Source organism: Oryza brachyantha, chromosome 11 (genome assembly GCF_000231095.2).
Source record: "Oryza brachyantha chromosome 11, ObraRS2, whole genome shotgun sequence".
NCBI lineage: Eukaryota > Viridiplantae > Streptophyta > Magnoliopsida > Poales > Poaceae > Oryza > Oryza brachyantha.
The window spans coordinates 2,013,049-2,029,342 of NC_023173.2; the positions used below are offsets into that span (position 1 = coordinate 2,013,049).

Consider the following 16,294-nt stretch of genomic DNA (forward strand, 5'->3'; position numbering starts at 1 on the left):
TTGATAGTAAATCAGTTTATTTTTTTGTCTGTTACAATACATGTGTATATTACTAACTAAAATATTATACTGATACAATAATGATCTTTTCACAAATATTGGGCCACGTCTTATTATGGGCCTCCACTGCTATGACTATTCGCAGCCCACAAAAAGCGGCCCGCTTGTTCATGTAAATGCAGGACATGTTGTGAAGTCCCAGTGTTGCAGTTCACTACGATGGAATAAATGGAACTGTCGTCAAATATTGATTTCTCTGCTCATATAAGATTCCACATCCCGACTACAATACTATGTAATATAGTCTGCAAATTTTAATACCTGTAAAAATTAATATTTATCTTCTCCACAAAAAAGTTTAAAATTGTAACTCGTTATTACCGATACCATACATAGAAAAAGAAAAAAAAAAGAACATTTCACATGTTACTACGTAGTTGTTTTCTTACGGTGCTATGGTGTAGCTAAATTCCGCATCTAGCAAAATTGATATTCATTCCGTCTAAAAATATTTTATCTTTTTTACCTCACATATACCAGTAGAAAGCTTATTTTTAATTTTTTTTCCAGTCCCTAATGTACTTTTTGTTTACTTTTAAAATCCTGATGCACTTATATGTCATACGTTACCGAACTCCAACCCAATAATTACTTTAAAAAATAAAACCGTTTCCTTGATAAAAAGAAGAGCTTAACACATACGTTTTGTGGACGTTGGTTTCACCATTTTATAATAAGGTTAATTAGATACATACCATTATAAATATGTTAGTTTAGAAAAATATCATTACAATTCACTAATTAGATATATGCCATTACAATTCTTGCTCTATTGCAGACATGCCATTTTATACGCCCTATAGACCATTGGACCCACATGCATCACACTGTAATTTCGTATTGCCCAAAATACCCCTATTTCATCTCAATAACATGTAGGCCCCTTCCGTTTTCTTCCAATCGATCCAGAGGCCACAAGCAACAGGTCCTCATGGCGGCGACGACGACGTCATGCGCGCCACCCAGCGGCGGCCACCTCCATCCTTGCATCCTTGTCCTCACTCATAGCTGGCGGCAGGATACCATGAGAGGGGGCTCGTGTGTGTCTACACGGTCTGCGGCAACGTCGTGCGCGCCATCTAGCGACAACCTCCTCCATCCTCGCATCCTCGTCCTCACTCGTAGCCGGTGGCGAGATGCCACAGGAGGCGATTATCGTGCGTCGTCGTTCGTTCGCAGGTACCTCGTCGTGCGGAACATGACGTCGCTCGACTGCGGCGACGAGCTCGCCAATCTCTTCGCCACCTACGACTTAGTAGAGGAGTCAATCTCTTTCCCATAGCCATCGTCGTCCCCGACCCCGACAGGGCCGGGCCACCGACCCTGATAGAGCCCGACCGTTGCCGCCGCGCTCTCGGCCTCCAACCTCCGTGCGCTCACCGGGCCAGCCGTCATCGTCGCGTCGGCCAGCCGTCACCGTGCTCCCGGCCTTCGACCTCCGCGTGCTCGTCGGGCCGGCCATCACCGCGATCCCCGTTATTTTCCGGTCATCGTCGTCGCCCTAGTGGCCCTCGTCGTCGTGTCGGCGAGCCGTCGTCGCGATGGCCAGCCTTCACCGTGCTCATGGCCTCCGACCTCCGCGCGCTCGTCGGGCCAGCCAGCCTTCACCGTGCTCATGGCCTCCGACCTCCATGCGCTCGTCGGGCTAGCCATTGCCGCACTCTTGGCCTCCGACCGTCGTCGCCGCTGTAAGGAGCCTGATGTGTGCGGCCTCTGGATTGATTGGGAAGAAAACGGAAGAGTCCCACATAACATTGAGATGAAACAGGGGTATTTTAGGAAATACGAAAGTATAGTGTGCTGTATGTGGGTCCAATGGTCTATATGGCGCATAAAATGGTATGTCTGTGATAGAGGAAAATTTGTAATGATATATTTTAAATTAGGTAAATGTAATAGTATTTTTAAAAATCGATATATTTGTAATGGTATAAATCTAATTAATCCTTTATAATATCGGCGGTAAGTTAGATAACGACGGCAATGATGCAGCAGGCAGGATAAACACAACACGTACGTAGGGTGGCAGTAGATAAGCTCGATGGCAGACTCGGAAACAGTAGCGCGGTGTGCTCGCTCGGCTGGCAACAAATCTGGCGCTACTGCAAACACACAGATCGAGCCACATGCACGCACGCCCGCCTACGTACGTGCACACCCACAGATCGACGGATCGACCCCTCCTCTGCCTCCAACCAACGGCCGGCCTAGTTCGCACGACATGTGTATGGTATGCTAAAACTTGAGATGTGATGGGTGGTCGAGGTCGCGCCGCGCCGTCGCTCGCGCGCGGCGCCAAACGCAAGCCCGGCGGGCCGTTCGGTCAGCACGGCTCGATCAGCGCCGCTCTGGCTACGACACCACCTCGGTGACCGCAAGAGATCGACGACACGCTTACTTCCTCCCCCGTACATCTCACCACCCTAACACGGTCACTGAGACCCACCACAAGCAAGCGCGGCCTGCGTCGTCGCTGCCGACCTATCGGGGGGCGCGCGCGGCGGCTGCTAGCTTCTGGCCCGGCGGGCGGCGAAGGGGGGTGGCCGGATGCATGCACCGGCGCCGCGCGCGACGTGGCCCCGTCGCTCGCCACCGGTTTGTTTGGCCGTGTGCTGCACCGGTTGGCTGCACGAGAAAAAGGCGGCCTCCTGACACATGGATGGTACTACTACTAGTAAGGATTACATTGGTCAGGAGCAGTACGTGCTGGACTGCATGCCTGGGTGTACGTCCGACGACGTACGCATGGTCCTACCTAGCTCTGCGTGTACACCAACTTGCCGCTGCCGTGCCGCGCCGCACACCTCTCGCTCGCTCGGTTTTTTAGTCGGTTTCTGCTGCACCCCCCACACCCACTCGTCAGCAACTCCTCCAGGACCAGGAGGAGGTGATCGAGCGTCACCGTCGTCTGCTGCTAGCAAACATATGCTCACTTGCAGAGCGGCTGAGACTGAGTTGATAAATTACTTATGTATGTTAATCCGTTTTCGATCAGTTTTAAGTAGTAAATTAACCTGATGTGCTATACTGGTAGTAGACTAGTCGTGCACGCATGCTGTCACTAATGACGTCAATTCGTGGCCACCATGCGTGCACCGACCCACAGAGCCCTTCCTCGTGCCGCCACGTGGCTCCCTCTCGATTCGCCGGTCAACAAAGAGGCCCATCTCTTGCCCCCTACTGTACTGTACGCCCGGTGGCCTGGGATAACCACCGTACTACCATTAGAGCGGTACAATAGCATATTTTAAAAAGATAAGAGAAGGTAGAAGAGAGGTGGACTACTAATTTAGCTATACTATTAAACTTGCTCTTAGGCAGTTGCTAACAGTTCTGTGAGCACACCCTGAGGCAGGTAAAATAGGAGACTATAATTCACTTATAAACATATTTTAAAGAGAAAAGAAAGAGGAGAGAGCAGTGGCTACTAATTTATAGTTAGTTATAGCACGAACTTCAAGAGTATGTATATGACATGTGAGACCATGTATTAATGTTTTATAGTTAACTATTGTATGAATTGGCTAGTGGATTAACTACGGATAAATTGGAGTTAGTAGTGGACTATACTACTGAACTTACTCTAAAACAAAGGTGTGAGGACATTCCCAACCCATAACACTAGATATAGTTTTTATAAACTTCACATCATTAAGAAACTAGTACTAGACACTACTCTTCCAATGCAAACACCACTATTCCATACTTAAATTTAATGCTACTTATCTCACATTATATCTTGAATGTAGAAACCATGTTACATGCAAGACATGGTTTTATTCTCTTTCCTCATTTATTCACTTGCCACATTATCTTTTATCCTAGATGACAATTTATTTAATATTATAGACATCATCTAGTCATTGGGTTGAGAATGCCCTTAATCAACCGTCAACGCACGATTCCACCTTCGTTTTATTTAGGAATCTGCAGCGTCCTAAAAACTAGCACTGCTCAGTGCTCACATGCACCGCATCTGCAGCATGGACAAATATACCCAAATTTGGTAGCATGGAGTGTGCATGACTGCATGAGTATGTGCTCTCTACCATGAATCAAAATTAAATATTCTCGGAGCGATCTTATTCTCAAGCACAGACGGTGTCATGACTTGTCAAAGAAAATGATTTCATCTGCCAACGTAAATAAGGTCCAATATTGTGCTTATAAACCAGAATATAAAATTTAAATCTTAAATTTAGAATTTTTTAGATTTTTTCATGTTAGTTTATTTTCTAGTCTTGTATATTAGATTGCATATATATATATATATATATATAATTCAAGAGTTAATTGTCTGCAAATATGTAAATATGTTGTTTAACCTTTTTACTTAACACCCAAAAACATTCGTGGATGTTTGCTGCCGTTGAATGAATGTTTTCTTTACCGTGCATGGAACCGAAACCAGCGACCGGCGGTCGGTGCGATTATCGTCTCGCAGTAACATGCAGCGGTGTATAAATGTTGTATGGCTCTCGTCGTTTTGCGTCCTATTTTGCTTAAAAATAAACTCTCATGATAAAACCTTCAATCAATCTAAATTTAAACTTAAAATTTTAAATTTTGCGAATCTTAAGAGGTGTCTACATTCATTCCTGAAACTAAATTTTATGAATTAAGCTAAAACATATATTTCGACATGTTTCTAAGTCTATTTTTAATATTCGTACACGACCAAAATCAAATATGTTTTCCTAATATAAATTATTCAATTTTAGGTTTTTTGGATTGTAAATTTTATGTTCAATATTTTAGAAAAAAATGGTATTAGTATTTTTGAGTAGATGGTCTAATTATGAGTGAGACGATTTTTTATTTAGAAAAATAAAACAATCGGAAAAAAAGAGCAGAAGGAAAGGGCCCAGCAGAGTCGAGTCCATGGGTGTGCATCGCTCGAGAGCAGGTAAGAGCAGACTATCTTATAAACATATTTTAAAAAGATAAAAGAGAGAAGAGAGGTGACCTGTCAGCTGCACATAGGCTTTAAGATAAAATGTATATATGATATATGAAATCATTTATTGATGTTTTGTAGGTATGAATTAACTATTAAATTAATTATAGATGAATTGAAGTTAGTTGTAGACTATAATGTTGATTGTGGTGTAACGGAATTGGTTGGTCTGCGAATGCGTGGTGTTCCAGGCGCTTCTTCCCCTTCCGGCCTTTTGCCTGTCCGGTTCTCACGCGGCACCCCTCCTCCCTGCTGCTGACTTGTGGGCTCCCACGACCCCCCGCGCGTCGACTCACCGCGCCTCCCGTCCCGTCGGCTCCTCTCCCTGGACGGGAGGGGCCCCCGCGTCCAGTCCACGTGTACCTCCCGCACGCCACGTCACCCACCACCGCGCAGCGAGCCCACTGACCTCCCGGCCCCATCCCCTCGGGTCACGAGCCCCGTCTGCATGCTGGGCACGGCACGCGGCGTCTCCACGTGTCCCCCGCCCGCTGCTGCGTGGAGCTAGCCCGGCGAGCTCCCCCCCGCCCGCGACGTGGCGCCCGCCGACGGGCCGGATGGCGTCGATCCGACGATCCGGACGCCGGCCTACAGTACCACCTGTCCCCCCGGCGCCGCCTTCGCCTCGCCCCCCCGGGGAGAGAGATATTTAACTGCGCGGGGCCCCGCCGTACCTCGCTGCTTGGCATCTCCCCCACCGGCGTCTCCTCGCCGCCCGCGGCAGATGTGACGGTCCGTTCATCCCTCCCCCCTCCCATGTCTGGTCACAGCCGCCGCAGCAGCAGCAGCAGCGACGGACAGAGGCAATGCCACCGCCGCGCCGGCGTCACCGTCGACGTCGAGCTCGACGCCGCCATGGCGCTCGCGGACATGGCCGGCGCCTCGCCGGGACAGCCCGAGGCGCCGCCGCCGCCGCCGGAGCAGCACGCCGCACAGGTAATTAAGTAGCCCTCGTCTAGTCGTCGCCGTGCGTTGGGTCGCAAGGAGTGATTTTTGGTTTGTATGTCGGCAGGCGGCGGCGAAGGCGGAGCAGGAGGACGAGGCGGAGCTGGCGAGCACGAGGCTGAGCCTTGAGCTGGGCAAGGTCGGCATCCAGTCGTCGTCGCCATGCTCCAGCAGCTCCAGCGCCGGCCACCCCGCGCTCCAGCCCGCCGCGGCCACGGCGGCGCCGGGCTACGGCCCCAGGCCCCGCCACATGCTCACCGAGGTACACGTGACCCACCATTCAATTCCGTGCTCTCTCCCTCCGGCCATCTCTAATCCCATGAACTCTGCCAGGCCGAGAAGGAGGCGAAACGGCTCCGGCGAGTGCTCGCCAACCGGGAGTCCGCCCGGCAAACCATCCTCCGCCGCCAGGTGACGAACACAAAACACACCTTCCATCTTGTAGCCGGACAAAAATTACTACCAATCATCTGCATCTTTGCCGCCGTGTTAACCGTGGCCTTTTCGATCTGCGTGCTTAATCTGGGCTGTGCTTAGGCGATCCGAGATGAATTGGCGAGAAAAGTCGCAGATCTGTCGTCGCAGAACGAGACCATGAAAAAGGTAAGTATTAGATTGATGCAGAGCCGCCGTGTGATCTCCATCTTCGTATCATTCCGATCGTAATAGTAGCACCCGAATTAGCAGTGTTCATTACTGCCTCACAGCTAGCCAGGGTTAAATACATAATTAAGATTAATCATGGCTGCCTTAACTGACACTCCACAAATCGGTACTTGCTACAGGAGAAGGACGTGGTGATGCAGGAGTATCTGTCACTGAAGGAGACAAACAAGCAGCTGAAAGAACAGGCACAGCATCTTTCGCTTTCGCTCATCTGAATAATTCTCCTTTTCGATTCGATTAGTATGTTAAAATATTAGTGTGCTACTTAGCTGTGTTGCTGCCACTGTTAGGCCAAAATCCAAGCAGAACCTAGTAGATTGATGTTCATGTGTGCTACTAATCTGTCTCTCTCTCCAGTTGTGCCCCCTCAAAGCAGGCCACATGACCACCCCTTTAGTGGTCGCTAGGTCGATGCCGTACACCTACGTTACTAATTATAGCTCACTTCTTCTTCTCCTCTTATGTACTCCTATATTATTGTTGACAGCGATGTGTTTGGATAATAATAATATCTGCGTCCGTTTTATAATTATCTCTGCCTAACCGCCTTTTTGTCGTTGCATTACCTTTCCTGGCGCAATGCTGAAGGCAAGGAGGTGAGAAAGGGTTAGAGATGCGTGTTGCTGGTTGCATGGGGGTGCGTCCGCGTAGTCGGGTGGGTCTAGGCAGTTCGTCCGGTCTCAGGGTCACTCAGGGATGGAGAATTTCTGTCCGGATTTGTGCACATGTTGGGTGGTGATGAGGTGCTCAGTTCTTGCACGAGCGGTGTTGCTGTGGACGGATCGAGCAGCGCATGCTGCTGCCACCTGAACACTCGTGTCAGGCTCCAGAATTTTGGATAGTTAATTATGAGTGTTCCATTTTTTTTTTCTTTTTTCTTTGGTCCATGTGTAATGGATTGGTAGCTGAATTGGGGGTGTGACGTGCATTGCAGGTGGCGATCAGGACGAGCAAGAAGGTGGCGGCGTCGGTGGCGGAGCCGATGGACGTGTCGCCGCCGGTGCAGGCCGTGCAGCAGCAAGCGGAGGGCGTGGCGACGACGGCGACCCCGCCGTCGACGCCGCCGCAGCCGGGGTTCCTGTACACCGCGGCGCCGCCGGCCGTGCCGGTGCCGTACGTGTGGGGGTCGTGGCCGGGGTACGAGCACGACAACCCCGGCGGCGGCGCGGGGCTGGCGGCGCCGCCGCTCTGCCTCCCGCCCTGCGCGTGGTACTACCCCGTCGTCGCCGACCCGCGCGGGACGTCGCCGCCGGCGTCGACGTACCCGCAGCCGTTCCAAGAGCAGCCGACGAGCAGCCCCGGCGGCGGGACGGCCGAGGAGGACACCGACGACGACCCGTGCTCGCTGACGCTCGCCATCGACGTCGACAAGCGGGGCGCGTCATCGAGCGCTCCTACCTCCGGCGCCGGATCAGCCGGACACCACGTCCCCCTCACCGACAGGGAGAAGGCGGCGACGGCGGCGGAGGCGCGGAAGAGGAGGAAGGAGCTCACCAAGCTGAAGCAGATGCACGGCGGCGGCGGCCCCCGCCCCGGCGGCGAGCACTGGTGAACACTGCACCGAACACGTCATAACGACCACAACAAACGGGACAGGCGGGCGGCTGCCATTGACACGCGACATGCATTGGTGACAACGGTGAGGAAGAAGATGATATGAACTTTCGATTGGTTTCTTGGAGGCAAACAACCACCACCAACAACAAAACAAAAACTGATACATAGTTTCCTTCCATTTGTTCGATCACGTTGCTTAATTAGCTTAATTACTGGGAGTATGGATCACCAACCTCTTTCTTAATTAGGGTAGGTTTTGCGTTCTGGTCATGTCCTAATCCGGCGCAGGAGCGAATCCCTTTCTCTTTTTTTTTGTTCTTCTTTTTTAATTTTCTTTCTGTTTTTCTTGTCTTGATTCTTTGGTGCAACAATCACAATCTGTAACTGAGAGAGAGAATTTTAGTAGAAGCAGGTCGTACTGGGTTCGATGATGATCGTGTAGTAGCATGCATGCCCCGGAGTCGTGTGTAATGTAACAATTCTTTATTATGTACGTAGCCATCTGTAGATCGAAAATTTCTTTGTTGCAGCAGCTACTGATGATCCAGTGAACTGTACTGTCATGATCATGCATGGATGAATCAAAGGTATGACCTGAAGAATGAATCAAAACTATATATATATGATCGGAGGAAAGTACACATGATCCCATCGGCGCATCGTATGATGGTTTTTTGTGGCCTTAAGAGCGATGTTTTGTGAAGTGGAACAGTGTGGTGCAACTTAATTACTGCCATTTTGCTTGTAGTACGTGATCACCAGCCCTGTGAATCCACAACGCCTTGCTGATGTGATCTACCACATCAAAGGAATTATTTTCATGCAAATGATAGAACTCGAGGGTTCTCCTCTAGACGTGGATATGGAAAGCAATTTGGTACTCCCTGGCGTTTCGATTTTTCTTTTCAGTCGAACTTTTTATACTTTATCAAGTTTACAGAAATATATTTAACATAAAACAAATATAGTATTGAAATATGTAATGTAATATTCAGCAAGACTAATTTGGTGGTGTTGTCGTCGTTATATTTTTCATATAAATTAATCAAAGTTAAAGAAACTTAATTTATTTTAGAAAAATCAAAACATCTTCAAACATAAAATGGATGTAGTAGTAATCAAGGACATGAACAATGGTTCGAACCCTGCTTTACATGTGATCTTTTTTATTTCCTATCCAAACGGACACAGATACGCATACACCAAATTGTCTGCAGCACAACTAATGTCTAATGATTAAATACTATATATAATTATGTATGTATGGTACATATTAAGCTGTAGACCGTCAGGTAAAGTAATCAACATGCCCCCTCCTCTCCTCTTACGTGTACCTCCACATCATCACATGTCCTAGTCACGTTCGCTTTTAGTCGGTGACGTCACACAACCGTTTTATGCGCTAAAGATTATCACTAATATTAGTACTATATTAATGACCATAACTAGGATCAAAATGTGCCAGGATTACCGGGCGGTTATCATTATTTGTGGGAAGGACTTTATACCTAGCTTTTTCCTCGGGAGAACTAGGCAGTAAGGAAAGAACTATGTATAATTTTTTAAATAGAAGATAATGGTTTGAAGCCTTTATCGTGAGAGAATTCAACGAACTATTCCCTCCGTTCACAAATAAATTATTATAGTACTGATAACTCAGTGTCATGAAGTACATTAGACCCATAGTTAACCATTAATTCGTAGGTCTATTTATTTGGAACCGATGGATTATATACTTGATCTCAAATAATGTTTATTTTGCTCGCATCACATTACTCTCTTTTGAAAATAAGAGAGAAAAACAGTGCATCATTTTAGGGATGCCCCAAAACTAACCCAAGTCTTCTTAGAGCATCTCCAACATATTGGTCATTTGACTCTCAAGCTAAAATTTAGAGAGTTTGGTGAAAAATTGTATTCCAATAAACTTGCTATCTGGATGACCAATCTAGCCCTCTTACTTATCAAAATTGGCCAGCCAAACCAAACCTGTCATCCATGGGCTCCACGCATCGGACCCATGATACAATACTACTCCACCCATCACAGGTCGGAGCAAGCCACCGCCGCCGCCAGGGGTTGCCGCTGACGCCGAGAAGCAGTTGTCACCGTAGGGGGGTCGCCGCCACCACAGCCATCCGGGGAGAAGAAGATGCAAGCTGTGGAGACAAGGGCGGTAGCCGTCGCTGCTGCTCTCGAGCAGCCGTGGCGGCCGTTGCCCTCCTATGCCACATCTGTAGTGGTCGTTGTCGGGACGTCGTCACCATCCCAAGCCACTCCAGCACCGCGCCGCTCCACCTCCCCACGCCGTGCCGCCGCCGCTGAGAGGAAGAAAAGGAAAGAGAAAGAGAAAATGGAAGAGAAAGAGGAAGATGAAGAGGAAGAGAAGAAGATGACACGAGGGGTCCTAGTGTCATAGACTTAGAATAGATAAGATTACTGTCAGAATAAAAAATAAATTTAACTTGCCAAATAAAATGAAGAGTGACCAAATAGACATTTAGAGAGTTAAATTTGTCAAGTCTGAAGATGCTCCTAGCCCAAGACCGAAGCCCATTATCAGCAAGAGGCAGATATCTGGGCCAAAAATCTCGTGGCCAGCCCATCTCGAAGTCCGAGGTGTACAGTGTCCCTCCTCTCCTGTGGCGTGGCGTGAATGTGATAGTTCCAGAAACATCCTCCTCGCCATTCCCAAGCTCCGCTCCTCTCCCGGCACTGACTCGATTGCTGCTGCCTCAGATCCAGCGCCGCCACCGCCGCAAGGAAGGATGCCGCCGCAGCCGCAGCCGGCGACGGCGAACGGGGGGAAGGTCACGCCCAACCTGGCGATGGACGCCGAGGGCACGCGGCTGCTCAACCTCACCGTGCTGCAGCGCCTCGACCCCGCCGTCGAGGACATCCTCATCACCGCCGCCCACGTCACCCTCTACGACTTCAACATCGACCTCAACCAGTGGGTGAGCGCTTCCACCCCACACCCCGCGATCCCTCCCCCCTTCACCGATCTGATCCGGTATTTTGCTGATCCTGTGAGCTCACGCGCTGTGTGCGTGTGTTTTTTTTGTCCTCCTCTTCCAGAGCCGCAAGGATGTGGAGGGGTCACTGTTCGTTGTGAAGAGGTGAGTGTTTAGGGTTTTTGGTTGGGGGTTGGTGTGAGCTCGCGATTTAGGGATCTGATTGGTGGCTTGTGTCGCTGCAGGAGCTCCCAGCCGAGGTTTCAGTTCATCGTCATGAACAGGCGTAACACGGGTATGTATGTGAATCTGCGATCTAACCTCCATTCACTCTTCTGCGAATGGATATACTAGCTCGCGCGGTTTAGGCATTGAACCGATTCATATGTAGGGTTGGTCGCTTGCTTTCGGTCTAGCTGAAACCCCCAAGTTTGTTAGATCCTAAAATTAGCAAATGTCCTTCTGAATCTAGAGAAGTACTTTACTACTGTGCATCAAGTTAATCCATTCATTTGCTGCCTTCCTCCTGAAATGATCGATGTTACATTATTTATTTGTTGCCAGATAATCTAGTGGAGGATCTATTAAGTGATTTTGAATATGAACTTCAACCTCCATATTTGTTGTACCGTAATGCTGCACAAGAAGTAAATGGTATTTGGTTCTACAATCAACATGACTGTGAAGCTGTTGCAAGTCTTTTCGGAAGGTAATGCTTTTCTATGATCATGTTCTCATGCTGGAGGCATATTCTGTTGAGGCTATGATTTGTACTGGAACCATATAGTACAAGCTAGTTAGCTTATTATACTAACCTAGTTAGTATGTATCTCCGAAACAAAAATCTAGTTACTGTGTAGATTAGAACTATCTAGGAGTGGATCACACTCTGTAAACTCAGTAGAAGCAACAGTACTTATGTCATGGATATCTTTTAATACTTTCTAACTGAAATCTGATGGACATACACAATGTTTTCTTCAAGGCTGTCCACTAAATTTCCTAAGGTAAAAACTGTGCAGGCTATTGTTGTTCCATTCAGTTCCTGCATACATTAACTAAATTATCTGGCATCTTGGGAGGGAGTGCTAAATGGCATACAGACATAGCTATGTCTTTCTCCTTTACGGTTGGCAATATGAAGTAACCACACACACATTTATGCCATGTTTATAAAGTAAAAAAGATTCTCCCTTGTAGCTGCAGCTTGCAGTCTCCAAGTGGGGTCCTCCATCACACCGAAACTGTAGCATGCTCATGGTTGTCTGATACTCAAAATTAGCCATATGGTGATTCCTTCTTACCTGTTTGAACAGTAGGACGACCATGATTTTAAATTTCATGTAGCAGGGAATTATGATTGTTTGTCTGAGTTCTAGAAAGGGACAGTATACTGCATTTTACAGAATGGGCTGATAATCTTATCTTAGTTTTTAACAATATGTGTCCTGCAAACTGTGTTTGAAAGCACTATCTTATGTAGTGTCTTATATTGCCATAATATAAGCTTTGTTGTGTGAATGCCAAGGTATTTCTCCATCTTCTTTGTTCTTTTCACTATTACATCTTGGAATGTCCTGGTTAAATTACTTGAAATTGTATGGACATTTCTCAAGTCGTGTTCCACTCCCTTTCCGTGGCAGAATACTGAATGCTTATGCTAAAGTGCCTCCAAAACCCAAAGTGCCTTCCAACAAAAGGTTTTTTCTCTGCACTTCTGAATGGAAAATAATAAAGCATATTGGATTAGCTTATGCTGAATTCTTCTAGTTGGGTACAGTGAGTTTGAGGAGCTGGAGGCTGTGCCTACGTCTGCTGCCATAGATGGTCCCCTTGAACCTTCGCCAGCAACCACCACTTTAGTTTCTGATGCTCCTAATGAATCCCTGGTTACTTACTTCACTGTATGTTCTCTTTGAAACTTCTCTTGCTTCCTCTTAAAATTTATTTTCCTCATGTTCACACTGTTTATCAACAATCTATTGGGTTGTGAAAGATTCTTAAAGTTGTTTACTGAGATTCTGATTTCTGACTCGATTGTCAGTGTCAAACGCTAATGATCTTTCCTTCTAAACAATGTACAGAGCGCTGCTAGCATTGCGAGTGTATCAAATGCACCAATGGCTGGAAGGGCACATCCATCCTCTGAGAGTGTTGCCTCTTCCCATGTGCCTTTGATCATTCCATCTGCTGCTCCAACACACCAAATACCCCCTCCTTTAGTGGGTTCATCAGCTTCACCACTTCCCCTCCATGACACTAATGTTCATACTGCCCATGCAGCCAGTCTTGTAACACCAGCATTTTTTACACCCCAGTCGTCTTCTTCTACATCAGTGGTGCCTCCAGCTTCATCTATGATGCCAACAGCACCACCTCTTCATCCAACTTCTGCAACTGCTCAACGAGGGCAATATGGCACCCCCCTACTCCAACCATTTCCACCACCAGCTCCACCTCCATCTCTTACCCCTTCATACAACGATGGTCCTATTATTTCGCGAGATAAAATTAAGGAAGCCCTCCTGAGACTTGTTCAGGTATGGTTTACATTGAACAACATACAAGGCATGGCATTTATTTGCATTATATATGGTTCTAACTCTTGCCATATGCCTAACAGAATGACCAGTTTATCGATTTAGTCTATCGGGAGTTGCAGAATGCACATATGTAGACTGATTATTTAAGCCGTATGGAGTTGTTTCTGTGACAAGAGTGCTTGTGTTATTTGTGAGTTCTTTTTGTATGCTTTAGTGCTGGAACCTCTGTATAGCTGTTTCATTGTGGTTATGTAGAGTCCCTATAGCAGTGGTTGGCAGTACTTATCATATTCCTTATTTCACGTACTGTCAATGTCATAGTATATTTATGTAACAAAAGAAATGGAAGTAAAACAGGACTTGTGTATGGGTGCCAAGAGTATCATCTTTTTTCGTGTGATTGACTGAGCTATTTACCACCACGGTATCAGGCTTTTCATAGAGGTATTTGCATTGCTATTGATCATCATGTTCATTTGTTGTGATGCCTCTTTGGAGTATCTGACTTTCGTCGCACCCGTTTTCTGTCATAGATTGAGCGAATCTCATATTTTCATTACATGCAGAAATAACTTAAACGTCAACATGGTCGTATTGAAAATCACCCTAGCTGGACATATGAAAACCACATCAGGTTGTATTCTTTTGTAGCCAAAGATGAAAGATTATACGTTATTTAATAGTGGGAAATGATAGAATTAGCTACTACAAAGGTAAGATGAACTTCTATATAAAAACTCTTTTTTTTTAGAAAAAAGGTGAACCGTTTAGTGTTTTACGAAACATGTGCATAAAATCCAAGGAAAAGGATTTAGGAAACATGCATGTAAAATCTAAGAAAAAAAAGAGTCATGAGAGAAAAACACGGCCTTAGTATCCTTCTTGAAAGAAAATGGAACCAAACCAGGAAACAATACTTAGCTGCAAGCCTCAACAAAATCATGCATTTATGTTAGAGAAATTATAGGTTTTCTTATCACGAACTACTGCGTAAGTTCGAGTTGAATAAAATGCTATCACGCAAGTGTCTAATTAATGGCAGTAAGAAACATTTAGAAGTCTCAGATTTCACTTCCAGGGATTAATAGCACATAGGAAAATTTTCGTTATTAATCTAACCAATTTTGTGATAAACGCATCGCATAAACTGCATGACTACCACGTTTATCATATTTACATTTCTTGTCATTCTCATCGAATTTGTTCCCGCTATGTACGTTGCTTAACGCCATTATGCCTTCCCGCCTCGCCGGACGGTCACCGGAACGTGAGCATGACGAGGAACCCGACGAACGCCGCCGCGCCGACGCCGGAGCAGCAGAGGTCGACGATGCCCTCCCGCCTCGCCTTCCACTCCTTCCTCGCCCTCTTCCCCTGCACGAACTCCTCGTACCGCCGCTTCGCCGCGGCCTCCGCGCCCTTGCCCCGCCGCCGCGCGCTCGCCATGGCCGCGGTCACCGCGGCCAGCCCGTCCTGGCCGCTCACGCCGCCGCCCTCGCCGTCCTCGATGCACAGGCTCACCTCCCGGACGTGCCCGTACCTGTCGTCGCACGTGACGGCCGCGTCGAGGGCGACGCCGCCGAGCACCACGGTGAACCGCGCCACGGTCTCCCCGGTGAGCCACTTCCGGTCGACGGCCACCGGGCGCCGGCTCGAGGCGTTCATGGCGCGGCCGGACGCGGGGTCGATCAGTATCCAGCTCAGCGTCAGCTCGCCCGGCGTGATCGGCGACGGCGCCGAGAAGCCCTCCTGGACGAGCGCGTCGACGCGGAACGGCGAGCCGAGGAACCACGCCGACGAGGTGTCCGTCTCCACGACGCGCGACATGATGCAGGCGCCGCCGTGGTGCAGGTCAACGGCGGAGACGAGGCGGGCAGGGAGAGACGGGCCGCCAGACACCGTCGCCGGCGCCGGCGACACCGCCTCCAGGAACGGGAACGCGTCGGCGAACAGCGCCCGGTACCCATCCCCTCCTTCTCCACCGCCGCCGCCGCCGAGCACGTCGCGAACCGACGGCCACAGCGCGAGGCAGAGGCCGCGCCACGTCTCCTGGTCGGCGGCGAGCTCATGCAAGCTGGAGCACGCGCACCCGACCGCCGCCAGCGACGCGCCGTCGAGGCGCCGGAGCACGAGCGCGAGGACATCCCCAGGAAGGTCCTCGATCACCGTCCCGCCGCCACCGCCGCCGCACGCCGGAGCACGGATCAGCTCATCCATGGCCATGACGACCAACCAACCAACCAAAGTGCAACCTTTATATCTCTTCTCGCCCGTGCGACGTGTTTGAGCTGCGATTTAATTTGAAAGAAATTTGCGTGTTTGGTTTTGCGGTTGAAGCGAATCTTGTTTGGTTTATATATTTGTCGGAGAGGGGAGGGTAAGTGAGTGATCACGGTCTGAAAGCGAGAGCGAGCTCTGCTAATATTCAGCTTCGATCATGCAAATGCGCTTTTTCAACTATAGTTGGCGTTGCCGAAAAGCAAAGTTGTGCACGATAATTATACAAATTATATTAAAATTAATGGCATGATCATATAGTAGATTAGAATGTTCGATGGGTCACTGACAGGTGGGGCTGTGGCGTATTGGCCGTAGCTTAGCTGCTTTGACCG

The 16,294-nt window shown here is 48.3% G+C and overlaps 3 protein-coding genes across 3 annotated transcripts; 2 read left to right on the forward strand and 1 right to left on the reverse strand.

Moving 5' to 3' along the window:
* The first annotated feature begins 5,773 nt into the window (after nt 1–5,773).
* LOC102710634 (translation initiation factor IF-2-like) lies at nt 5,774–8,180 on the forward strand. Its single transcript, XM_040528767.1, has 6 exons — nt 5,774–5,953; nt 6,030–6,224; nt 6,296–6,373; nt 6,500–6,565; nt 6,748–6,813; nt 7,563–8,180. Exons 1-6 carry the CDS (start codon nt 5,774–5,776, stop codon nt 8,178–8,180), a joined length of 1,203 nt encoding a protein of 400 aa, XP_040384701.1.
* Nucleotides 8,181–10,849: 2,669 nt separating this feature from the next.
* Nucleotides 10,850–14,141, forward strand: LOC102710919 (mRNA-decapping enzyme-like protein). The gene is made up of 8 exons (XM_006663160.3): nt 10,850–11,142; nt 11,264–11,304; nt 11,385–11,434; nt 11,704–11,848; nt 12,783–12,839; nt 12,920–13,043; nt 13,224–13,679; nt 13,763–14,141. Exons 1-8 carry the CDS (start codon nt 10,954–10,956, stop codon nt 13,814–13,816), a joined length of 1,116 nt encoding a protein of 371 aa, XP_006663223.1. The 5' UTR covers nt 10,850–10,953; the 3' UTR covers nt 13,817–14,141.
* A 467-nt stretch (nt 14,142–14,608) lies between these two features.
* LOC102711198 (probable F-box protein At2g36090) lies at nt 14,609–16,062 on the reverse strand. Its single transcript, XM_040528937.1, has one exon. It carries the CDS (start codon nt 15,903–15,905, stop codon nt 14,940–14,942), a length of 966 nt encoding a protein of 321 aa, XP_040384871.1. The 5' UTR covers nt 15,906–16,062; the 3' UTR covers nt 14,609–14,939.
* Nucleotides 16,063–16,294: the final 232 nt, after the last annotated feature.